Here is a 27,844-nt window from a genome sequence, read left to right as displayed (position 1 = left end):
CTGTAACTACACATCATATAATTCATGTCTACCATTAAGATAGATACCATTAAGAAGGTTGAAAACTCTGTGAACATCTGGTTTTGGGAAGCTGTGATCAGTATAAAATTACTATGTAAATCACTGGTGATATAAACAAATTCAAATACAACATTAAATACACAAAATCATTAATGAAAAATATTACTTCCACAAACGATATTCATGGGGATAATCAGTAAATAAAAATATTTGTACCATTCATTTACCATACTTCAGTCGCCTCATTTCTATTTATACTATTTCCCCTGATTGTGATATACATCTCATTTGAAATGGGGAACTAGATTTGTTGCAGTTTCATGCAACCAGCTAATGCTATCATAGCCTAAGAAGAGATGAGTTCTTTAAAACAGCAAGAATCTGGATAACACTTGGGGCCTTGTGTGCTCTAATCATATTCCAAAAGAATTTATGTGCAGCACACACACCTCTAAGTTAAAACTGTGAAGTGAAATTGGTTTGTACCAGTGGTGGGTTCCTCCTGGTTCGGCCCGGTTCGGCCAAGCCGGTAGCGGTGACGATATGACATCACCGAACCGGTTCTCTTTGTTCGGGAGCTGGGCCCTCCTGCCCCCCCACCTCCCGCGTTATTCTTACCTTTTATTTGGCCCTGCCCCCAATCTATTCACTGCCTCCAGAGTCCCAGCTGATCGGCTAGAAGGAAAAAAACTGTTTAAACTCTTGCCGTGGGGCTTCAAAGGGCCGCCCTACAGCTGATCAGTGTTAAAAGGCAGTGTGGTAGTAGACCAATGCGCTCGAAAAACAAATGGGTAGACCGGTGCCTCCCAAAACAAATGGGTAGACCGGAACACTCCAAGAACAAATGGGTAGACTGGTACAGCTCTCCAAGCAGTTAAAAGCCTGGTAGACCAGTACCTCTGCTAAATACTAAAGAATTGTCACATGACCATCAAACCACACCCACAAAATAACCCACGCCCACAGAACCGGTAGTAAAAAAATTTAGAACCCACCCCTGGTTTGTACCAGTCTGTACCAAAAAGGATCCACTCTGAAAACTTTAGCAATAATTCATAATTATAATGAAAATATTATGTAAGTAATGGTATATTTGTATGTCTTATCTGATTTTATAATCTCAGATAATGTCTTCATATGGACCACAACATAGGGCATCTTCCACACTGTTAGTAATGTTCCAAATTAAAGTACAATTTTGAGCATGAATCTACGATTTTCATGGAGTGCATAAGGAATCACTTTGAAGTGCTTAGTGTCCTTGTTTGGAAATCAAAGGAATTATGCAATAAGCATAAATAAATGATTAAAGATGAATATGAAAAGAGATTATCAGAGACCAAGAAACGGAAGAATATCTTGTCAGAACAACTGTGGAAATTAATAATAAGAGAAACTAAAAGACAAGATTGATAAAGATCTTAAGAAAAAACTTAACAAAGAATTTCAGACAACAGTTAGAAGAGACAAACAGTATTATAATAACATTTTAAGACATTGGAGAAAGTAAGTTTTTCAAAAGATCTGAACCTGGTTCTAACCTCAAAGTGATATGCAAAAGTAGTAATGCACAAATAGTAAATCATTCAAAGAAAGTCAAACAAAGATTGAAACAGTATACAAAAACTGTTTACAATGTCAACATCCACAATACCTTTTAAGATATTGCCGACTTATAAGAACCTCTAATACTGAAAGATGAAGCTGGATCAGTAGTCCAATCATTTCCAAGTTCAAAGGGTGCAGGAATAGATAGGATGGCTGTGTATAATAAGGCAAGCAACAAAAGAATCAGTAATGGTTTTTATCAAGCCATCACAGCAAATCTGGAGAACAACACAGTGGCCAACAAATTGGAAGAGGTCATTCTACATTCCAATACCAAAGGAAAGAGACATAACAGACTGTGCAAACAATTGTATAATATTCTTAATTTCCTATGTTAGCAAAGTAATATTTGAGATCATCCAAACCAAACTGTACATGGAAATGCCAGATGTTCAAGCTAACTTTAGAGAAGGCTGAGGAAGATGAGATATTATTGTTGATGCACACTGGATAATTGGGAAAGCCAAAGAATGCCCCCAAAAAGCTTATGCTTATTGATTATAGAAAGCTCTTCAAGAACATGCTTAGAAAAATGGGAATTCCAGAATATTTAATGGTCTTTATGCAAAACCTTTACACAGATCAAAGAAGCCATAGAATGGGCAAAATATGGCAAAATAAACTGGCTCCAGTTGGCAAAGGGGTGAGACTAGGTTGTATCCGCTCCTCTTACTTAGCATATATGTAAAAACATATTGAAGGAAATCGGATTGGAAGATTATGAAGAGGGGTTAAAATTTAGAGGAAAAATATGAATAGCCTGTCCTACATTTCTGACACTAGTCTGATAGCTCACACTATTTTAAACAGCTGTATTGCACTGTGGCAGGGCAGTCCTTGATCTGTGTCTACTATCAGTGTTAGTCTTCTTACTGAAGTTAATAGATTTACATCAATGGCACTAGTCGTTCACTCTCCAAAGAATTTACCCCAGAAGAATGAGTGTTCTCTTAAGTTCATAAATGACAGGCAGGATATAAAACAAACAGATATGTAGATACCTATAATCCTTCTGAGGTGGCAAAACTCTCAACAGTTCCTCCAGTTTTTTGATAGAATGTTGGAAGTTATCATTTAGCAACATCAGCAGTTCCCCAAGTTTCCTAACGGTATTTTAATTATCTATGAATTTAAATTTAACAATTGCCAGCCATTAAAGGCAAGACGTTGTTCTAACTAGTACTTCTAATCATGTGAGATTTTACTGTCTGCCAAGTTTAATTTTTTTGGTCATGTTTACTTTGGCTATTTATAGAGGGAGGAATAGCATCTATTTTGCTTTATATAGTGACAAAGCTTGTAGGACTATATTAGGTATAAAACTAGAAGCAATGTAAAAGATGGGTAAATATATAGGAAAAATAAAGTCTGTAACAGTTTAATGGGTTTTTTTTTCCTTTCATAGAATAAATGTGCAACTTTGTCAAAACATTGGTTGAACTGATATAAAATTGTTCATCAGGTAGCACTTACAAACATTTCAGGGCCCACTTCACACAAATATCCAAGGACAAATTGCCCTGACATGTTATGCCATTCTAATAATAATGCATGGAACAGCTTGTCACTTTTGATTGCACATGGGGAAGGTTAATTCCATCTCTAGGGCAAAAATATATATGTAAACATTGCAGGCGCACCATTGAGACCACGGTGTTACTGCTTTTAAATTCTTTTGCATGTTCTCACACAGCACATAAGGCTGCTTCACACTGGTGTAAACTCTCCTACAGAAGATAATAAATGGATGAATTGAAAGTAGATTCTGAGAGACTGAGAATAATGCAAAGCACAATATATACATACAGTATTTTATTTGCTTCCAGTTCAGAGAGAGATGCTGACATGCTTGAATTTCATTTAAAAGGGACATTGGTGCTACCTGATACGTTCCTTCTTGGTGAGATAGTGGGAGGGTCCAAGAATGGGTTCTATTATGTCCTTTCTGCCCAGAGACTGAGTGAAAATTGAAGCCAGGTGCCTCTCTCTCTGGCTCCCGTTTCAATGAAGGCGTAGCTGTAAATAAAGCCTGAACATGGGATTAGTTGTCCCCGGCTCAGGCCGTCGGTAAGGGAGGGTTTGGACCCTCCCACTATTCCATCAAGAAGGAACGTATCAGATAGGACTAATGTCCCTTCTCTAGTGTGACATGGGAGGGTCAAAGAATGGGATTTACCAACCAAAGCCTACCATTTCAAGGGTGGGAAGATAACTGAGCTGGAGGGTCCCCCCCCCCATGGAATGCACCTTCTGTAATACCCTTCTCCCGAATGCAGTGTCGGCCGATGCAAAGAAGTCCAACTTAAAGTGTCTAATAAATGCCAAAGGGAAGCCCAAGTTGCTGCCCTGCAAATTTCCTCAATGGATGCTTGGGTAGCTCAAGCTGCCGTGGTGGCAGCACTCCTAGTTGAGTGTGCCGTTACCACTTTTGGACTGGTAGGCTGTGGCTATGCAGGCTCTTAACCATCTGCCCAACGTCAGTGGGGTGACTCTAGAGCCTATGGAGGACGCCTGGAAAGAAATAGAGACTCAGTTTTCGTATCTTTGGCCGTCCTCCTGATGTAGATACGGAGAGTCCTCCGCACATCCAATGTATGCCATTGTCTTTCCAGGGCAGGGAAGGCTCCGGACAAAAGTTTGGTAAGACAATCTCCTGGGCCCGATGGAACCAGGTATTAACTTTTGGAATGAAAGATGGGTCTAATCTGAGGACCACTCCGTCCGAATGGAACACGCAGAGGTTGTCCCGGACAGACAGAGCAGCTAGCTCTGAAATACTTCTGGCTGACATTATGGCCACCAGGAAGATGATTTTAAGTGTCATATAATGAAGAGTAGCAGTCCTTAGCGGCTCGAAAGGCGCTGATGTAAGTGCCTGCAGCACCAGAATCAGATCCCAAGTGGGATATCGATGGACCAAGGTGGACTTGATTAGCTGCCCCTTTGATGAATTGTCAAATCACCGGATGATGAGACGGGGGTCCCCGCTCCCCGCCAGTCAACACCATGGAGAGGGCCGCCCCCCTGCCTGTGGATGGTATTGTGTGAAAGGCCCCTAACCAGCCCATCCTGGAGGAAGTCTAGGACCTGTGGCACAGAAGCTGCAATAGGGTCAATGGTCCTTGCCAATGTGGTCCTTGCCACATTTAAAACAGCATATCATCTAGCCTAATTCTTGTTGTATCAGAGATGTGGTACTTCTATATAAGAGGTAATTCAAAAGTAAAATTTGACTTGGGACATGGGCAGTCTTTACAAGTACGGAGATTAATTATAAACTTTAACTTTTCAGAACTGTAATATTCCATTACTAAGCTGTCTAGAGTGAAGTAGAATTCTGAGAATGTTGCTGTGGACAGTGACACACCCATGCAACGGTTTATATGTCTATAAAGTCAGAATTGGATCTTATCCCAGTTTCACTTCAGCAGCTAAGTGCTTCCTGTTTCTGTTGCTTGACAGTATTTGGAATAAACAACCCATCTTTTATTCTCATAAACTTGCTCCTGGTAACCACTTGGCACATATTAGCTTTGCATGTTGAGTAGGGTATCGGTATTTAATCACCAAGGCACCTAGTCTAAGCCCTGTGGCATCTACCAGTTTGTCAGGTAACAAAACCCAAAACATAGTACTGAGAATGACTTTTCTGTTTAACACTGGAACTATTACAGCTTATACATAGCAGCACTCTAGGGCTTTACAACAACCCCTGGAAGGGGGCATTAGACAATTAAAACTCACTACAAAGCATTTTAATACATTGTAGGCTCAAAAGACCCCATTGCATGCATTTCATGCTGTGAATCAGAAGTGAATTATCTGCCAGTTACCTGGCCCTCAGAGATCGGCCAGTAGTTCCACTAAATATCAGTTCACTACCATTTTTCAGATGAAAAATACTTAACAACTGTACTGTATCTCTAAAATAAAACCATAAACGTCTTTCTAGAAATATGAAGTCTTTATTTCCTTTATTTTAGAGTGTGTGCATACTGTAACTCATAATGAGTTCTGGGGTTACTTAATTGGTGACTTTGGGGATGTGCCAGACCCTTTTAAAAGATAGCTTGGATTCTACACTGCTTTCTTGTGCACAGGGAGGAGGAGGTGGGCCTGTCTAATTTATTTTGGGCAATGAACACAAACATGGCAGTATGAACAAGCATTTTGTATGAATCAAATTTCATAAGAAAAGTTCTTATTCAACATTCACTTTCTTTTTATTTAATTTTGAAACCATAAAAATGCATAGCTATATAAACCTTAATTTGTTGAGTAAACTGAAGGTATCAAAGTATCCTGTTTATTATTACATCTTGCAAAAGGCTGCCTTTGCAACTATAAAAACATCCCATTAAATTTATACATTAACCTGTCAGCTTGTATGCCTTTTTTGATGTCTTTGATTTGACACTTGAACCTGTTTTCATTTTCAGAAAAAAAAAATGTTTTGAATCTTAAAGATGTTTAAGGCACATCTTGAGCACAGGGCAACAGTAGGGGAGGGGGAGGAAAAATTAAGAGACAGGATTTGCCGCTTTAGTACAGAAGGTCAAGGATCAAATTGTTACAGTACCTTTTGCTGGTCAGATGTTTTTTCAACCAATTACAGCGTGCCTTTTAGTGAAAAGAAAATAACAGCACCAAACCTTTTAAGGATGACTTTGTCATGCAGTGACTTGAGACACACTTGGTGACATAAACATATCTTAGTGGTTTAGGACAAAATGGAAAGGAAACATTCTTAGCAGTATTCACTTGTACTTGTATTTTCATAAAATGTAAACCATGGGTCATTCCAGTGAAGCAACAATTTAATTTTAAGTCTGGAATCAGCATCTCCATTGGTAAGGTTAGGATGGGATGGCAGGCTTATTTCTCTGTCTAGCCTGCCTTGGAACTATTAGTGTATGGTATATAATTGAAGGAGCTTTCATATTTGATAACATTCCATGATGTACCCCAGAGTCTGCATTGAGGTTGAGAGAATTAAATCATGATTAAATTATGGGGTAAATTATGTTTAAATTAAATCATAATTTACCCCATTACTTTATAAAGTAATGGGGTAAATTAGAACATACACACATCTCACATTATTTGTGACCCTTCAGGATTTTATGTTGACTAAAATATCCACAGGCCAATCTGATTATTTTAGTTTGCCTTGGGAAATAATTTGCAAGCCATTATAAAATGGCTTGCTCCCAGATTCTTGGCTTGGCCTGTTTCTTTGATGTTACATTCCAATATCAGCAAAACATTTCCCCCAACTCTCTTAAGTTTTTTCCCATTTTATTTTACTTATATTCAATATATTTATTATACTGGGATCTGATGGCTACATTCTGTTTTACAAGATATGATGAAGTCCCTAACTTAAGCAGTGGCTAGATGGGTGCTATTAATATTTATAACAACAAGTTGAAGCTCTGAGTAAAAATCCTGCTAACCTATTTCTGTGCAGAGTTTTGGCCTCAGAATATCATTTTAAAGCTTAGTGTGTAGTGTAGCATTGTACAGTTTGCTTTCAAGTGCTACTGTTTGTTCAGTTCCCGGCTATAAGAACATTTGAAAATGCTGTCTCCTATAGCAGCAAGCAATGCTTTCTGGAATCTGCCATTTTCAGGAATAATTTGTGGGCTGTTTTGAAAACCAATGTTACAATCAAAGCCAGTTTATTGAAACTGAACAAAACAACCTGGAGTCAGTATAATCTTTGAATCATTCACATAGAATTCTGAATCATTAATTGCAAGATGGTTTTATTCAGAATTTCAAGAAGATAAGTCAATCCCTTTATCCCTGCAATTGTCCTTTAATTTATTATTCATCTTGTTATGCTCAGTGGTTTCTGAAAAGAACCTTTTTCTCAGTGTTATTAAAGTGATTTGAATTTTTGTTTAGGTTCAATTGTTTTCTTTGGGTTGTTGGGATTTTAAAAAAATAGATGTGATTTTTTTCCCACCCCCAAAAATGGGCAACATACTGGAACATCAGAAGACCAAGTGGTTGAAAGAATATTTAAGCAGTACATAAAACAGTACTTACCGAGTTACGTGACTGTAATCTTTAATATATCCAGATAGATAGATAGATAGATAGATAGATAGATAGATAGATAGATAGATAGATAGATAGATAGATAGATAAACCATTAATGCTATTTCATGCTGTGTTTCCTGTTTATATATTTGTATGTATTTTGAATGCCATGGAGCATCAAGTCCCTCAAAGAAATACCACAGAACCTGAAAGCTTTCCAGCTTCTTGGATTAATGTATTTATAATTTGCTTTCAGTGTATGTTAAGTATCTGGCAGACTCCATCTGGGGCCTGATTCAGCATTCCTCATTCCCAGAGATTTTAACTATGTTGAAGTCATTGCTTCAGCAGCAGTTAATTCTCACAGCGTCAGTAGGAAAACAACTATGTATTAACTAGATTCAGAATTGTGCATGAGTGCATGAAAGAAAATGTGCTTTATATCTTGTAAAACCACCTACTGGCCCTATTTGTAAAAGAAAACCTCTCTGTTTCTGCCTTCTGTACATTTACACACAGTATTGTATACTCATTACCACATATAAAGAAGCACTAATTTATAAAACCAAATGGGGTTCTAACAATAAAAAAACAAGATCCAAATCATGGTTGGATGAGAATTGTGCAAAAAAACAATGAAAACCCCCTGGGTTGTATAAGAATAACAACTGCCTATTATTCTCGAATTTCTTCATGAAAAACAAAAAAGGAAGTACAGAACTTTACTGAAAAAGAAGAAAAGAAAAGCTCAAAAGATATATTTGAAGTCACTTGATCTAGGCATCAAAATACCTACCAGTCTCCAGAAGAGCTCAGTAACTCGAAACAGCTCTTGAGTCTGATTCTAGAGAACCATTATGGGACAAATTGAAGACCCCGTCCATTGTTTGGCGTCTGCTGGGTCTTATTATATTGTTGCACAATAATACCCACATCCAAATAAAGTCAGCTTTCTGCTGCGCTGCCTAGTTCCCAGAATGTTTAACAGCTGTGTATTTTAGCTCCTTTTCTACTTAATCTTTATAATATGGTACAAAAACTCACAAATCCTGAACATTATTTGGACCGGCAGACCTATTGTTTTATTTGTATAGTCTGATGATGTAGTGATTATCACATCTTCACCTACTGGACTGAGGAGGGCATTAACCTCAACTATTTCCTATTGCCCTGATAATAACATATTTATTTCAAAAAATAAAAAATACATTTTTCTCAAAACGATTCCCCTAGATAGAAACATAGATGGTGAATTAGCAGGTTATTAGCAATGTTATTTAATAGGTTCAGTCCTTTAAATATCTTGGAATTTTTTTGCAGGCTACAGGCACGCAAAAGGTCCAAATTGAATCTTTGTAAGAAAACGTAAAAAAGAGTGTAGCTGCCATCTTAAAATGGATGCATAGACAGACAAACATTATGTCTATCACCACAGCAATACTTGCTTTAAAAAGAATTTAAGTTTGTTTAGGGATGTGAATTTGGACATAGGCAATCCTAAACAGATTTCTGAGTGTTATTTCCCTTCTCTAATAAGTGTGTTCAGATACAGCGCAGAACTAATGGGGAAAATGGTATGGAATTAATCATCTGAAATTGTTCTCCAGCTTCCACCACTGTGTCCAATGTCTTTTTTCTTCCTTCATCATTTAGACTGTTCATTTCTTTCAAATTCTTTTTTGTGATTTGGGTGGCTTAATTTCTGTTCAAAAGTGGGGAACATTGCTGGTGTTGTGGTTTTTATGTAGCCAATAACCCCATCTTTCTGCAGCTGTCCTGCTGCTGATGCTTTTGATTTGAAAAAGCCCAAATGGGAGCAGTTCCCTCATGAAATTTTCTCTTTAAATTAAATTGAAGGGTGAGAAGTTAGGAAGACTAGAGACCACGAGGAGGAGATTGTACAAAGAAAGAAGAGACACCTTCTAGCAGTCTTCAGCCACCCACTGCATCTAAAATAATTTCTTTTTGCTCCTTCTGAAAGAAATAATTTTTGAAGCACAGAACAACCTGAATACCACTATTTTATTTTCTTCTCTGCCTACTCAAAAGATCTTTATCTCATGTTCTATTGCATTGTGATAATGAACAGATTGCCTTTATTTTCTCTAGGCAAGCTGAAGACTTCAGTAGCAAATCTCCCAGAATCACAATGAACACAGGTATGCATTTTCATGGTGCAAAAAATGACCATATTGTTTAATGCAAGTTACAGATGTTTTGAAGAACTTTTTGCTAATATTTTTTCTTTCTTATATGTGTGCATATGAAGTTCTGATGTATATTTCTCTAGACACACTGTTATGTACAAATATATGCATTTATACATGCATATGTAAATAAGCATCTGCATTTCATTTCAATATATTTTCAGATATTTAGTAAAATATATTGGGGCAAAGAACATATCCATACACAGTGGCATAAATCAAGACAGGTTTTTTTTCTTTAATGGCGAACCATTTACTTTTACAATGATTTAATTATTGCTTACTTATTTTGTTTAAATTCATCTACTGGAGTATTTTATATTTATAGATGTGAGTTAAATTATATATGCCTTACATTATTGCATTTTGGAAAATTATATTTAAAACCTCTTGAGCGTCATGATGGTCTAGTGGTGAAGGTGTTTGCCTCCCATTTGGAAGGTTGAGAGCTCAATCCTAGGCATCAACAGATGTTTCTCTCTCAGGGCACAATGACAAAATAGCTGCTGTGATCTCCATGTAGGCGTCAGGAAGGTCATCTGGTCCAGTAAATGTTCAGCTCCATTCAGTCACCCAGACTCTGAATAAAGGGATTACAGGGTCGTGAAAAGAAAAGAAAAATTAAAACCTGTCAGATAGCAATTTCTGTGATGGCTATTGATGACCACATACATTTTTTTAAAATTCATGTTTTATTTGCAGTTTTCCTTTCACACCATACATATTTTGTGGACAGTGTATTGACTAGGTCAATGTCCTTTTTAAGCAATGCTAACAATATAATTATTATTATACAATAATAATGCATAATCCTAATCTTCCAACTTCAACAATACCATTTTTTCTTTATAATTCTTTATCATTTCCCCCCATTAATTCATTTATTCCTAAATAACATTTCTTTGCACCATGTATTTGTTATCCTCTACTGTCACTAATATTTAATATTTTTAAACTCATTATTCCATCATAATTTCAATATCCCAAATGTCTAGAACTACTAATAAGGCCAAATATTAACAAAATTTAATCAATCCCGGGATTATATCTTAAAATCTCCACAAATTCTAATCCTTAAAAATTTAAGTTCACAATATATTTTAACACACTGTTAATATTAATAATACAATTAGATTACCTAATCCTAAACTTCCACCTTCTAACCTTAGTTTATTTTTAATTATAATAAATTCTATTATCTGTTAGTATATATGCTACTAATTTCCCTATTTGTATTTTTTACTTTTTCATTTTATTAATATATTTTATCACTATCCATCATCTCTTAACCCTTTTTGGAGTACCATAATTTGTTGACTTTTTAATCACCCTTTTATTTCTCTCTCTTGGAATTTTATAACTTTTTTTGATATTTTTATACCCACTGAGTATTCCCTTCAGGTTGCCCTTTGTCTCTTTCTACTGTACCATTTGGGCACCCATCCATAAATCTTCCTCTTTTTTTTGGAAGATGTTTTTTTCTCTGTTTTATTATAAACTTTTAAGGAATTATCTATTTGATTCCTACTTATCAATCCTTTCTCTTCATTATCTTTGTCTTCTTGCATCTCATTTTGATTTTTCTCTTCCACTGCTTCTTCTAATTTCTCATCTATTTTCTGAATATCATGTTCATCTTTTTCCCCCAGTTGTTGAGCGGCTTCTACACTAATTTCTTTATCTTTAGACAATCGCCTTGTCTCCTTATTGTTCTTTATTGTTTAAAGCATTGCTTTTGAGCATCAAAATTATTTCTTCATATCCCCTGGTAATCCATTGTGTAACAATTTGATAAAAATTACTCAATATACCTCTATGTTGGAACCAACAGAGCCTGTTATTAATAAGATTTAGTCAATCCCATAGTTAAACCTCCAAATCCCCTAAATTTATAATTAAAGATTATAAAGATTAAAGTTCTTTAGTATTTTATAGCCTTTTGATTTTCCAGTTGTCTTCCCAATTGTCCAAATTTTAAAGTTTTATTTTTCTTCTTTTCTCTTTTCTTCTATCACTTTTCTTCTTTGGTCTTGTAGAGTGTTCTATCAAATAGCAATAATAATCCAAATCCAAATTAATCTACTAGGTTTCCTCCAATCTTTCAAATCCACAATCCAATAACCAGTTTCAATAGAGTTTAGTTATTTGCAATTTAACTAAATTTGCAATTTAGTTCATCTTAAAAATCTTCAAAAAAGAAAAGAAATTCACTAAGTATTTCAAAATATCCAATCGTCTTCTAAAAGAATCAAGGTCAAGCCGTCTTCCAGGTGTTGTTTACTTTCTACTGTTATGTGTATTAGACATTCCTTACTTTCATTAAAAGTTCTCATACTGTAGTGCTTCTCTTCTTCCAGTAGGTGGCTCTCCTGCTCCAAATTCCAACATTAAACAGTATGTCAACAACAGCTGATTATCCAATAAGTCCAGGGGGTTTAAAGATACAAATAAGAAAGACATTTTCTCCCAAAAATCACCTTTCAGATTGTTTAAGCTTTTTTCCAGGCTTTCTATATTTTAAAGCTTCCTTTGGCATTTCTTCCGCCTCTTAATTTTTAGTCTTTAGTCTTCTCTGTGTGTTTAATAGCCGCTTCTTTAATACTTGGAGATTATTTTTTGAAATTCTTGTACTTAAGTCTTTAGAGTAGGAGTTGGAAGTTATCTCACCCAGCTTCAATGCTCTGTCCAGGACCACTCCAGCAGAAATCTTATAGTCCCGGTTGTCCCAGCTTGTGACTAGCCAAAAATGGCCATTGTCCCTGCTGCCAATCAAGAGAGCTTGCTTCGGACCTAATGAGAAAATTGTGAGTTCATCATGGTCCACGAAGCGCCTCTCCTTTCTTTGCCGCCCCTACAAGGCGGCTTTGACCCCATACATTCTCCCCACAGCAGTTGCCGGCTGGATTTTGTGGGGCTTGGTGGAGCCCGCTATTTTTCAAGCCATTCTTGCCACCAGAAGTCAACCAGAATCCACATACATCCTTTTTTATACCCATGTACCTTAATTCTGGATATATAAATTCTGCAACTTAAGTGAATAATAATGCAGTACAAACAATATCAAAGATAATTTAATAATCTAATGCAATGTTTCTCAATCTTGGTAGCTTAAAGATGCGTGGAGTTCAACTCCCAGAACCAGCAAGGTTGGCTGAGGAATTCTGGGAGTTGAAGTCCACATATCTTCAAGCTGCCAAGGCTGAGAAACATTGCTTTAATCTAATAATAAAACCATCAAAGAGAATAAATGGTCAGTTTCTTGCCTTTCTAAAAACTCTTTCAAGAATCTGATCTCTATCAGCTGCCAGAAGTAAATTTTGACGGGACTATATAGATCACTGCAGGGAATAGATCCAAATATCTTGGCCATAACCCCTTCCCACAAAGCATAGCTCTTTTTGCCCTCCTCTCTATCACAGTCAGTAAGGAGAAGTGGAAAGAAAATAATAAATTTGTAACCAAGTCAGGGGTGGGTTCTACTTATCTTTACTACCGGTTCGCAACAGGGTCACGTGTGCGCCAAGCTTCTGCGCATGCGCAGATCGCCTATGACGACATCTGGGATGGTGGGCGGAGCCTCCTGCCAGTTTTACTACTGGTTCTTACCAAGCACATCTAAATTATATTAAAGTAAACAAACTATCTTTACATTCACCAAGGCATGTCACAACTTTTGAGCACCCATAATGTTTGGAAATTGAAAGCTGAAAAATTTGACACACCCAATCCAATAACATTCAGGTGGTTTGATTTCAGTGCCATTATCATTAAACATTGACCTAGCATCTAACATCTTTTCAGCATATGCCAAACTTTATTTGAGCTGTTGCTCCAGTTATGAAGCACCTGAGCAAGCCTGTTACTGTTCATTTAAGGCAGAATGAAACACTCACTTTTCCTATTGCCCAGGATAAAATGTGTACAGTGGGTAATATACAATGTTATGATCAAAGCAAGATTCATGCACAGCTGTATATCCAGATTTATCAAGTAGGTGAATCATATTCATTTTTTATGGATGGATACTTTTTTGAATCATTGTATTTTACAAACACTATAGGCATATCAATAATTTGATTCTAAAATAGTTATTTTATATAAAATAATTATCAACTATTTATGCATACTCAAAGAATATCCCAAAAAGGCTTAATGTAAATTATTCAATTGCAGATCTGAATTCCTCAACCAATTAGCAAAAACTTGAGAATTCAGCCTCCTTTCTCTGGATTCCAGAACAAAAATATTTTATTCATTAAAAAACTGTACATAATTGCTTCTTCCATTCCATAGTAGAACAAACCACTCTTAGAGATTTTAAAAGCTGATTTTAAAAATCCCTAGAATGCTACTTGCACAGCAGAGATAACACACATCCACAATCTATAAATAAACATTCTCTCACCAGACATAGAAAGAATTCTTGTCTTTAACTTTAATGAGATTAAACAGTTTAAATCCAAGTGCATTAATTTAAAGTGGATTTAAGTGGCTGGGTAGACCAAGCTTTCCACTTATCCAAATTCCTTCTAAGAACATAACATTTCAAATAATTTGGGCTGACTGTGTATATGCAACCTTTTTTCTCACATAGATAATGAATGGCCCAAAGTTAATTTGCTTAAATGGATTTTTAGTGTCCCTCCATAAATTTTAGGCATGAATGTACAAGGATAATATTGTGATAAATGCATCTCAGTTTAAAATGATTTAATAACCCAACTGCTTTATAATAAATGAAAGACATAAATACAAACCTGGTTAAAAACAATTACAGTCCTTGGAGAGTGCAAAAATATATGAGGTTTAACTTTGTTAATATTAAATCAACATCATGCAGAATTGTTACCATTTATCATCTATGTTCTCAAAACACATCAAAATAAGCTACATATTATATGCAATGCTGAATAAACAGTTTGTTTTGAGAACAGTTCCTAAGCTTAGGATAGCATGTCCTAGACACTCAGAATTATTATTTCCAATACCTGCTATTTTATTCTCTCCTGGGATGGATAATCAGAATCTTTTAGGCTTTCTTTGATTTTGAATGTTTGCATGTCATCATATAAACAATTTAATCAACCAAACTGGATTTCTTTTAAATGCAGTAGCCATGCCCCATGCAATTATCTTCTCCTTATGCACTATTAATGGCTGAGTAATCCAGCTGTTGGTTTTACCATGAAGTATATGGGAAGCACAAGTTCCAAATCACAGAGTATTTGTAATATATTTCTAATCATTGCAAATTAAATTCAGAATTTGTCCTTGTAATAAAATCACCAAGCATACAAAACATAAGTCCACCTGTGGTTAGATGTCCTGGTTCATTCTTTGTGTTTCTACAAAAAAAGGACTATGCATGCAAAAGACCCTAGATCAAAATGTCAAATGGGTTTGAATGCCTATACTACATACCGGTATAATAGCAATAACAATAGTATTTAGACTTATATACCGCTCCGCAGTGCTTTACCGCCCTCTCTAAGAAAGTTTTCTAACTCTACCATTTCTAGAATTATATTCTTCCCTAGGGAGCTAAGCCAACACAGAGGGAAGGACACTGCCAATCCTGATTTTACAACTCACAAAGTTCCTTGCGATAAATGATACATTCCTGCATTTCAGGCACATGGGATGAGTTTCCTGTTTATTTTTGTTCACCTAAAGCAGAGCAAATATACACAAGAATGGACAGAATTAAAAAAATGAAATTAACTTGGAAGGGAAGAAAAGGATCTTATTAGAGCAGTGATCTAGATTTGTTGGACTACTCTGGCAGGTGAATTGTAATTGTTGTACAATTATAGCTTTCTTGTACAAATGCAGCCTTCAGGTACATGCCTGAAGGACACCAGAATAAGTCATACAATATCATATTGGGCAATATGCCCTAAGTTCCAAGTTGACTGAGGATAATGGTAGCTAGGATTGGTCTGTTGCTTTGATTTACTTTCCTCACTGGACTCTTCCTTGCCCCTTTTCATTTATATTAAGTCATAAAATTTTATTCAAGATGTGTTGGCATGATCTTTGCTAGTGTTTCCTGATCATTCTTAGTTTGAAGGTTTCTATTATTTTCAACTCACCTTTAGGTATTTTAAAACTTATGCCAGCATCTTAATAAACAGCAGGCAGATTGACAACTATGATTTTGTATGCCTGTTTAAACTGATCAACTGCTTAAGTTTTTGGGATGGGTGGGTGGGGGAAAATAATAGTTCCCAAAAGGGGGAGGGGGAGGGGAGTTAAGTTCAAGATTTAAAGTCAGTTTGTAAATGCAAAATCTCCAAGATTAAAAAAATCTTTCCATGCATAAATCCTCCAATAAATTTTGACTGGGAAAATTCTTTCCCACAGTTTCTCCAATTACAGCCAGGACTTTCTGCCACATTTGTTTCTGTTAAGTAGTTCATAATCCCTGGTGAGAAATTTCATTGCACTTTCTGAAGAAGAACTAAAGGGGCATTTGCTCACATCCAAATTCTAGCATTATCACATCCCCCATAAAGTACTGTAAATTAGGAATAGTTACAGCCCTTCAGAACTTGCAGCAGCCCAGAGTCATGACTGTTTCTCGCAATTTAGGCAAAGGCTGTAGTGTTTCTAAAATAAGCTGTGTTTTTCTTAAAATGAGAAAACCTAAATTTGTTTCCAAAAATCCAGGGGGGGGATTAAAAAAAGCAGCTGTACCCATTTTCACCTTGTCCCTTGTAATTCTTCTATGTATAAATACCAAGTATGCCTCTTCCCAACCACCAAAAGGGAAATTAATGTTAAATGGCTTCTTTTTTCTTTCTGATGGAACAGGAAGATTGTTAGATGAAGGCAAATTATTACTTGTCCATGTTTTCTGCCTTCAGTAAATAGTTCAGATTATCATTTTAATAATCTGAATCAATATTATACTTACTTGATTTTTTTTTATTTGTAAGATTTATTAGCCACCCAGCCTGTCACACGATAACTCTGGGCAACTAATAAGATAATCAGTGATGGCCACATACTACTTTCTAGTTCTGAGTTATGATTAGTTCCTTATTTTGATGTGTCATTTTTAATCCTGCATTTTAGTCTTTTTATTTTTGTGGTGAGTTAGGTACACCCAAGTGATTTTTCAAATACTGGAAAGCACATGCTAAATCTCTTTGGCTGGTGTATTCTTTGGAATGGCAGTATTAATTAACAACAGCTTCCTCAACCTTTTGGTACGTATGTACAAGTATCTAGGGATCAACCACAAATTCTAACTGCATGGATTTATGTCCACATTTACATATCTCAGTAATCCTCACTTTGTACATTGCATGTGCTTGCGTTCTACGTCGTGGGCTTGTGCCTGTGTCCTTTTCTGCTTTCAGATAGTGGTGGGTGTGCTCGCAAACGTGCTGCCATGTCTGTCAAATTAACAGCGGTGAAGAGAGTTCAAAGTTCTCCAAACCTTTTGACTGCAGGTATAGCTGTTAACCATGGAATGCCACACTTCAGTATCATTGTGTTGTCTTTTATACAGTTGTGTGTTAGAACTGAATATTGGAAATGGTAACCACAGATCCTCACAATTATTATTGTGATGAGCCTGTCATTTAATCATTGTTTAGTGTGTTTGTTCTAATTATTAATACTAAGCAGTCTGATATATATATTTTAGACTTAGCACCTACTAGCATATATAATGACAAAGAATTGTGACATTTGTATTGCAAATATATGAAACATCAGGCTATCACTGGTATAGGAAATGCAGAATAGAGATAAACCAGAAGCACAGATGTTTTAATGTAGTCCTAAACATAGTACTAGAACTTGTATACATTCCAAGTATTTATACGAAATATTAGTCTTTGAGCACATGAGAATATGCACCATCCACACATCTAAACAATGAAAAGAAATTCTGGATTGACCTACTTTACTCAAAGGTAGACTGTTATTTCAGAAAATAAATGTTAGCCAGAAATAAAAGCAAGCACAAATGTCCAGAATAAATGTGACATTTGATTATATTTAAATGAAAATTAGATGTAATTAATACAAATAGTCTTTGTTCAGCAACCACAACTGGACTGGCAACTCAGTTGTTAAGCAAAGCAGTCACTAAGCTTTCCTTTGCTTTACAGACCTTTGAAAATCATAAATGCAGGGATTGGTTGCAAAGTTAATTTTTATCACAGTCACAACTGCAAATGGTCACTAATCAAGGCAGTCATTAAATAAGGACTACCTCTATTAAACAAAATGAACTGAATTCACTTAGTATCAATTATTCCATTATAGATAATGATTCTTTATATTATTAAACATTCAATTCTACTACAACTTTGGTAAGGGCTGTGAACTGCACATATGCTATTTTGATGGCTCGTGTGAGGTGCTAAGGCCATAGGTTGAACATCTGTAATGTAGAGGCTTCCTTGAATCTTCAAGAGAAGCAGTTCAGGCAATGATACTTACTAATCATGCTGAACCATTGATTGAACTGTAATTCTGCTTTGCCCCAAGCAATTTTAAGGAATTATGCTAGCAGAGTCTCTAATTAGACTTCTGTGAGGATCTCCCACTCAGGCAAAAAGAGAAACCCATGCCACTTACCCATGCCAGGTTCCAGTATTGCCCATGACAATAGAAAAACAAGGGCATTGTAATATTTTAATAAACAAACTGATTTAAGATCAACTGTATCAACTGCCCCCTCTCCAAATTTGTGTGCTGAAGTAAAATGCTGTCTTTATTTTTTTTCTACTTTATAATTTATCTTTGCTCAGGTAAAAAGCACACTGTTTGCAATTCCTTATTGAAAAAGAGTAGAAGATAATAGGGCAAAACTAGGAAGTAGCTTTCAGGCTTCAACAATTTCACCTAGCTGAAAACAGTGTAACATTTGTCATTTTCTCAGTGCCCTTTAGAACATTGGATTGAAAGGTTTTTCCTCTGGCTGATAGAAATCATAAACTAGATTTCAGATATTAACAGCTTTTAGCAATTAAATCCAGCCCTTAGCCAAATGTTGTCACAAAACTGTCAACATTGAAAAATGAAAAATGAAAAAAATGTGATAGCAAAATGGCAAAAGCCATATGTGGAGTCATTTTGTTACAAACATTCAGAAACAATCCTGAGTTAAATGCTTTTTTTAAAAAAATAAATGCATTTGATAGTAGCCCAGAGAATTTAATCAGATGAATTATATGAGATGAATCATATTAGAAGATTAATTGTAATTCTGAGTATAATTGAATAGGGCCACAAGTATTGAGTTACTGTTCTTGTAGTGTCTTAAACTGTGCATGGGCACCAGAAGGGAAGAGTAATTCCAATAAATCAGTGTGTGCTAAAGACATTATAGCATTGAGAAAACCCAATGCTTTTAGTACATAAGCCTTATTGTTCAGCTGCTTTAGAGGGGTTAATTTCCACAGCTATTGTGGCTTTTTTAAACTTGATTACTAAATTATCTGTCAAATGTTTTAAATACATCTTTTGAATAATCATGCTGTTAATTTTTAAATTAAAATAAAATGATTTATACAGAGAAAGATATTACAGATTAAGTGTGATCTTGCCAAAATACTGTCAATGAAAATGGAAAGAGCTCCTAGCTCAGCGTTTCTCAACCTCAGCAACTTTTTCAGCATTTCTCGAACTCAGCAACTTTAAGATGTATAGACTTCAACTCCCAGAATTCTCTGGCTGATAAGTTGCTGAGGTTTGATAAACATTGTTCTGGGTCATTTATTCTTTTGTTTTTCATGAGTGTCCCTCAAAACATTGCTGGATCTCATCTACTTTTTTTTTTTTTTGTAGTTTGGATTTTGAAATAGAAGTATAATAAATATTAGTGTTTAAAATATCGTAGGAGTAATGGGTAATTTTTTAGACAGACATCAATATTATTACTCCTGCCACAATGGAGGTAGTTAAACCTTGGTTGATGGCTCAGTTTTGTATGTGAACTGACAAGTTGATTAGGATATATATGAACCAAGTTTGGGCCAAGCAAAAATAAAAATCATCAAAAGAAGTTATATTGTACTGGTTATTTTCATGTACAACTCACTGAGTTCAGCGAACATTGTTCCCAAAATAGATATTTCAAATTATAATATTTTTTAAAGTGTACGTTTGGTAAGTAAACTTCCCTGAATTTCAGAGACTAAAACAAGTTGTAAGAATCCTAATCAAACTTCCCATATATTAACTTTAGTATTTACTCTTTCTAGGACTTGATTCCCATTCACCAGACTCAGGTAATTTTTAAAAAATAAATTAACGAAAATATTGCATGTGTTTGTATAGGCATCCATAACAAAATGTCTGTCATGGCATTTCATTGACGTGCCACGACTAACATACTTCTGCTAGGATAGTACGGAAGGCCAGGATTTGTGTTGACACAATGCACAAGTTTTCATTTTTGTATCATTACAAAATTTGTACTGTATGTTGTATATATATATGGAATAAGCAAGGCATACTTTTAATCTAATGCTGTTTTCCTATAATCTTACTAAAGTTGAGAATGAATTTACCATGGACAAAAAAACCTTGGGAATGTGTGACCGTAAGCATTCCATTTTATAGTACGAAAACTTTTCCTTCTAATACTGAGTGGCTTGTTTAGATCCAGTCAACTCATCAAGGAGGACTCTACATTTACACAGCACATTGATCCACAACATTTACTGACCACATTTTAGCTAATTATCAGACCACAAAATTGGATTCATTGAGTAAATGAAGTTGGGTAAATTAATCCTGGACCAAAATGTCATGTGAATGTAGCCAGTAATTCCAACACAAAGTAGCCGATACGTTTTTTGTTATTAGAAAACAGTATAAAGCAAAAAAGAATTGCATTGGTTTCGAAGGTGATTGTTTTATTTTTAGCAAAAACTCTCAAAAAATTTCTTATAATTGAAGATACAGACTTTTAAAATAAGCAACTTTAGGATTTTGCCTTTAGAAACTGCCATTGTCCTAGACTTATTTAGATATAAACTATATACGTCTGGTGCGCCAGTTGCGTCCCTACTTGGACCGAGATGCCCTACGCACAGTTACTCATGCGCTGGTCACCTCACGGATTGACTACTGCAACACTCTCTACATGGGGCTGTCCTTGAGGACCACTCGGAGGCTTCAGCTGGTGCAAAATGCAGCCGCGCGGGTTGTGATGGGAGAATCCCGATACTCCCATATTACACCCCTCTTGCGCGGTTTGCATTGGCTACCGGTTGCCCTCCGGGTGAGATTCAAGGTGCTGGTGTTGACCTATAAAGCCCTATATGGCTTAGGACCAGGATATTTGGCGGACCACCTACAGCCAGCAACAACATCCCATCGCCCGGTTCGCGCCCATAGAGAGGGCTTACTCAGGGTGCCGTCGGCTAGACAGTCGCAGCTGGTGGCCCCCAGAAGTAGAGCCTTCTCGGTTGGGGCGCCCACCCTCTGGAATCAATTCCCCTTGGAGCTCCGACTAGCACCCGACCTTCGCACCTTCCACCGGGAATTAAAAACCTGGCTTTTCAAATCCCTTGACCTGGTCTGATGATGGGGTTTTAAGGGTTTTAATGGGTTAATTTTAAATTTTTTAGATTTTAGTCTTTATTTTTATTGTGGCTTGTGTTTTATTGTTGTGAGCCGCCCTGAGTCCATTGTGATATAGGGCAGCATATAAACCGAATAAAATAAATAAATAAATAAATAAATAAATAAATAAATAAATAAATAAATAAATAAATAAATAAATAAATAAATAAATAAATAAAAATAATAAATAAAAAACTCCACCAACCCTATATATATATATATTATTTATTACTGTTCTTGCCCTCTAGAGGAAGCTGTGCATTTAATTTGGGTCTTCTGTACTGTTATCTTCTCCAAGTCAATAATGTAGCATTTTTCTGTATTCTTTATACTCACCACAAAGATAGATTTAAATGTAGCACTAGCCCTTAAACTTATATATCACTGCATAGTTCTTTACAGCCCTCTCTAAGTGATATATAGAGCCAGGATATTGCTCCCAACAAGCTGGGTCCTCATTTTGACCACAGAAGGATGGAAGGCTGAGTCAACCTTGAGCTGCTCACAATTGAACTCCTGGAGTGAGCAGTGAGAGCACTGCACTACAGCTCTTAAATGTAGTAATGAAAGCTACCAAATAACTATTGCAAAAGATCCATTTATCTTGTTTGTCCTTCAGACAGTTACCAACCGAAAAGTAGACCCTTTAGTCATTGGGAACTGCCATCATACCAGACTAACTATGGCACACATTGCCCTATCTTCTTCTGAGTGGTGCTGCTATAACTAATGTTTAAGGCTATTCCTTCCTGATGAAGCCTTCTTCTAATCCCCAGTTCATGGTAGAGACCATCAGACTTCAGAGATTTCTGATCCAGTGTGAAATTGGTGTTTTCCATCTTGTGACCCAAGCCTGAGATACATACAAAATGTGTGTGGCAGTTTGATGTCAACCATGATGATGACAAGAAGGGCTGGGAAACTTGCTTTTACAAGTTATGATTTTTTTTTCTGGTGGTATGCCTGCATTACCCCAAACCCCTTGCTTTTTTGGCAAGGCATTTTTTTTCCCAACAGGGCAAGGACAGTGAGTTAACACTGAGCTACCATCACTAGAAGCAGTCTTCCAAACATCCTGCTCATCAACTCCACCCCACCCTGTGAATGATTTGAACCATCTGATTTATGGCAATGTAGAGTAATGTTTCTCAACCTTGGCAACTTTAAGAAGGGTGGACTTCTACTCCCAAAATTCCCTAGCCAGGCTCCAAGCCACCTGCCTTAAAGTTGCCAAGAAATACTGAAGTAGAGTGATAGGATGTCCAAGCTTCTATCACCCACCTCTCTGCATCAGGTGCTACAGGTACTCCATGCCAGGTGGGAGGCTGGCAATTTCCACTAAAACAGGAAAATAAAACCTTTCCTGTTTTACAGGGACTGCTCCCACCCTTAACCCACTAGAAGGCTTTCATTGTATCACCATTGTAGATCAGCCATTTCAGGTGATTCATAGGATGGGTCACATCATTTGAAATGGAAAGCCCCAACCTACCTTAGATCAGGTCCTCCTAGATGATTAAATCCACTGATCTAGCCATTTGTCTTATTCCCATTCTCCATTAGAAAAGTGATTAATTTTTTGTTGGCAAGGACATTTAGCACGTTATCTTTTTTACACAGACCACTCTTAAGAGAAAGTCCATTCACTGGCACTGTTAATGAGGTTGAACAGTGATGAGCTATGAATTTAGGCTGGCATACTTTGAACGGACTCATAGCCTGAACAACAACCCATTAAGCCAGCTGTCTGAATGTGCCCAAAGTGTAGGAACATTCCATTTTCCACTTTAGAAATTTCTTCATAAAGGAGAAAAAAAATCGAACGGTTGTCATTTTCCCTGAACACTTCTAATTTCTTTATTTCAAAGCATATGATAGGTCTCTTGACATCTCTTTAACTGAGCCCTAATGATTTCCTCAATACCAAGTGATGGGATTTCAGGATTATAAATGGAACATGGATTTCCCACTTCCAGATAAAGGCTTTGATCTTTGTCAAGTTATAAAATGAACTGGCAGAGATGCCACTGAGAAAGACTATTATGAAAAGTCAGAGTCAGGACATTTATGGTGGGGGTGGGGGGACAAAGAAGGACAAATAATGATACATGTATCATTTTATATTTTATATTCATACTATGAATATGTATGCCAAATGTCATCTATGCCATTTTGTTTTATGGATGCTGCTTGACAAAACAGTCATTTGTCTCAGCTGAACAGTGGTGGTGAACTCAACATCACCTCCTCATTGTTCTTCATAATAAAAGTCTGTCCTATGATGCTGATTCATATGTATTTATATCCTTTCATTTTTCACATTGGTGCCACCACTTCTATACAGAGAGATCTTTTTTTTTCTTTAAAAAATTAGAACTGATTTCACTTGTTACATTATCAAAGGATTTCTGTATCAGAAATAAATTTACTTGGATTTCTTTCCACATAAAAGCTTGGAGATCATTTAACATTGGAAGTAGAGAGACACTGAATGGAGACACTAGCAGCTCCTCTCTTGCAGCAAAAGGCTTTCGAAGTGTCCGGCCAAACCTACAAGAAAAGAAATCACCAACTCAGGTAAACAGGGAGCTGTATACAGTGACACTTCAACTTTCAATGCTGTTTTCAGAAAAAAGGGTTATTCATTCCTTAGGATGAATGTTTCCTGGATGCTATCCTAACCTATCTTATATTACTCAGGCTGTATGCATACATACATACATCTGACATACATCTACATCTTGGCTGTATGACAAAAATTATACTACTTATACACAGTTTGTTGTTATCTCCTACTCTAAATTTGCTTCCTGGAGTAAAGCATCCAGCTATGAAATGTCCTTTGAGTTAAAAATACTGGTATAGGCCTCTTTTTCTAAAAAAAAAAAATCCTGCTTCATCTTATTTGACCTAATGTCTTCCATAGGCATTAAACAGCAAACCCACCATTCTTAGTCTTGAAAATGTGACACTTGTTCAGCAACCAGGTTAGGAGCAGCTGTTTTACTGAAATAATGTATTCTTCAAAAAAATAAACTGTTTCTGGGCCTAACAATTCCAGAGAAATTCTGTCTCTGTAATCTCCTGCTCAGAAGTGGGCCACAATTTGAAAGTTCTCCTAGACATTAGAGGCACAACTGTTTAAGGAAGAATTGGCATTATAGCTAAGAAGACTTTTACAGAAGTACAACTTTTTTGCCAATTGTGGTCTTTCCTGGACCAAGAAACCCTACTTACAGTTAGTCATGTCCCAGTCATATCCCATTTAGTTATATGTTCTGACCCCCAAGTCATGCTGGCAAGACAGATATTAAGTAGAATTTGTTTATTGCAACTTAACACAGCGCCAAATGACCCACCAATGGTGCCAGTGAAGCTCTGCCCCAGCCCTCAGCTTTCACAGTCTGAATTTCCGGGTTCCAGAAGTCCTAGCCGATCCATAAGGCAAAGAGGGAGGTAACAATACCCACAAGTACCAAGTCTGCAACGCAAGTCCAGAGTTCCAGACACCAAAGCACGGTCCAAGAGTTTGAAGTCAGAGAACCAAGGTCAAAGTCCACAAGTAAAGTTCAAAATATGGCTAAGAAACATGATCCAAGATTCACAAAGCAGTATTCACAAAAGCCGAGAAGGTGCACATCAAAGTAAATAGGTGCTCGCAACAAACAGACCTTTCCCCAGTATCTGGTTAAATCACTCTTCTTCAGGTGTTCCTTGTGAGGCAGGGAGAGGCTGCTTCCTCACAGGCAGCCTCGGCGACCCTCTCTCTGTCTTCCTGCACTCTGCTGTCCCCACCTGCGGATCAGGCAAGGGAGGAAGCTGTTCTTTGTCAGAGGTGTTCTGGAGCCTGTCATCCCCGCTGGCCCACTGCAACTGATCTGCTGCTGTAGGCAGCTTTCTGTCTGGTTGGCTGCGCCCGTTCACCCCACTTCCAGAAAGCCCTGGGACTGCCTTGGCCTCAGCCCCTGGTCTTTCCACTCATTTGAAGGGGACCATGCCATCCTCAACTGACAGTCGCAATTCACTCTCCTTCTCCAAACTGGGCTCCGACAAAGCCATGACACTATTCTAACACACTGTAATTGGGCTTCCCTTGAAAAACAACTAGAAACTTTAATTGCTTCAGAATGCAGGACCTGGGTAGAAATGGCTGTATCTCAAATATATTCAAATTACCTAGGTGCTTTACAAGTTACATAGATTAACAGCTGGTTTCCACCTATGGTTCAAGGTGTAGTTATTATTCCTAAGGTCCTACATATCTTCAGACCTGTATCTAAGAGACCATATTCTCCTATATTCCTCTGCCAAACCAGTCAGATCAAATAGCGACAATTCATGACAGGTCCTGGGTCTTCAGAATTGTCACCTGACAGGCCTCAAAGGTGGGCATTCTCACTCTTTCTACTCTGTCAAACTTTGCTTAGTAGAAATTCTACCCACTTTATTTTTCCAAGGCTTCAGGAAAAAAAAATGGAAGACTTACCTCTTTTATCATGTACAGGAGATGGGTGTTCTTTAACAGGAAGGAGGCTTGCAGGATTATGGTATTTGTATTTGTTGGAAATTATTTTTTATATGTATTTATATGTACTTGAGGTTTGGGAGGTAGTTTATCTATTTGCATTGTTAGCTGCCTAAAGGGTGCAGGATGGGCAATATACAAGACTTGTTAAGTAAATTAATAATTTGGAGGGGGGGTATGTGCATGCACACACATACAGATTTGCACCAGAATAGTTTTATTTGCATGATCTATCCCATGCATGTGCATTTTTTCCTCTCTGCCTTAACAGTTCTGATAACCAGTAGTTTTGTTCTAAAAGTAAAATATTTTATATCCATGTTGTTACACAAAAAAAGCTTTTGCTGCCATCCTATCTGCAGTAAATTAAGTAAAAGCTACATTCAACTCAATGTTACATTTTTAAAGGTAGAGATGTAAAATGTCAATAAATATGTGCTAATTTTCCATCTAGCAAAATAAAATGTTTTTTGGAATGTTGTATTTTGCAGCTTGATTCAAGAAGCATTGATTGCTATGCCAACGTTTACATTTATTAGTGCCTAGATTTTAAAAGACATCTCTGTTTACTTTCCTGCTAACGTTTTGCTTTGTTTCTTTCTCCTGTAATATTGTTTTGTTGTGTGGATGCTTTTGGCAAATAAGGCACCCCCCCTACCCCCTAGGAAAAAAAGTTTTGGTAGATCTGGAATATCTAATCTGAAGAAGAGTGGAAGTAACTCCTGTTCCGTAACAACCAAACAAATTAAACCATATCCTGATGGGAACTACTCTATTAACAAGGAGTTTCTTCAGAGGACAACTTATTCTAAAAAGTCTAACACAAGAATGTCTTGCACACAAAAAAGCACAAAACCACTGGCCTCGGTTTCTAGCACAAAAACAATAACTGGCATTAGAACTATTGTTCATCAAGGCCACAAACAGCCTCAGAAACGTAGAGTTTCTACCCTGAAATTAACTCAGGCACAGAATGCGTCTAGTAGTGTTCCTTCTCATACACAGCAAATACCTGAGCCTGGTGGTGCCTCAGCAGTTCCATGGAGGTCTGCCTCACCTGTCCGTAACCCCGTGCCTGAGATACACAAAGCATCTCTCTCCATTCAGATAGCCCCCATCCCTGATTGTAAAGCAGCACCTGAATGCCAACATCATCCATCTAGATTTTCTCCAGACCCTTCAAAGATGCTACCAGAAAATATGCAACAAATGTCTGATGTTCCGGCTGCGCAATACCATGTGGTATATTATCTTTATCTCTTTCTCTGTCTTTTTCATTTTAGCTCTTTCTTGTATCACCTAACTCTTTTCTCTTTAGCGTACTCACATGGTTCTGACAATGACCACAAATCCTGGGTAAAACTACCTGTCACAATAATGAAAAATCTGCATTATTATTATTATTATTATTATTATTATTATTATTATTATTATTATTATTATTATTATTATTTCTAAATACATTCCGAATCCATCTTAGTCCAAGGAAAGAAGAGAGACAAAGAACATAAAACATTTCAGTCATATAAAGAGAACATTTTCCTGCGTTCTAGATAGGGCAAAGTTGTGATCAATAGAAAGGAGACTCCACCAAAAAACAGATCATAAACTTTCTGATTATCACTAATTGGCAGCAGTGCCAATATTGAAAGACATCTCTGGTCTCCTATGCCTACATGGAAAGTTCACCTATCCCTTTCACTCACAGTTATTTGCATTTAAAAGTTAGGAGACACACTAATATGGCATTTCATTAAAAAGAAGGATTTTGTGCTGAACTAGAAAATCAATGACATTTGACAGAAATATTTGGTATAGGAGTATTTTGAACAGCACTTCACTT

General features: G+C 36.7%; 1 protein-coding gene across 31 annotated transcripts in view; it reads left to right on the top strand.

The window, feature by feature from the left end:
* The window catches only part of SORBS2 (sorbin and SH3 domain containing 2), a 194,177-nt gene that overhangs the window by 80,872 nt on the left and 85,461 nt on the right, over positions 1-27,844 (top strand). For 10 of the 31 annotated variants that reach the window (XM_070948605.1, XM_070948603.1, XM_070948604.1 and 7 more), the window contains exons 1-4: positions 17,252-17,341; positions 20,108-20,134; positions 23,929-24,053; positions 26,647-27,243. In XM_070948605.1, the coding sequence (XP_070804706.1) occupies positions 17,281-17,341; positions 20,108-20,134; positions 23,929-24,053; positions 26,647-27,243 (810 nt within the window). In that variant the 5' untranslated portion in view covers positions 17,252-17,280. Of the gene's footprint in view, positions 1-9,786; positions 9,837-17,244; positions 17,342-20,107; positions 20,135-23,928; positions 24,054-26,646; positions 27,244-27,844 lie in introns of those variants that run through there. The other 21 variants (XM_070948597.1, XM_070948599.1, XM_070948586.1 and 18 more) reach the window with 7 other exon arrangements.

Source organism: Pituophis catenifer, unplaced genomic scaffold (genome assembly GCF_029215685.1).
Source record: "Pituophis catenifer annectens isolate HBS135680 unplaced genomic scaffold, rPitCat1.0.hap2 SCAF_8, whole genome shotgun sequence".
NCBI classification, from domain to species: domain Eukaryota; kingdom Metazoa; phylum Chordata; class Lepidosauria; order Squamata; family Colubridae; genus Pituophis; species Pituophis catenifer.
Note: the sequence above shows the minus strand (reverse complement) of the source record. Positions and strands in the feature narration are given on the sequence as shown.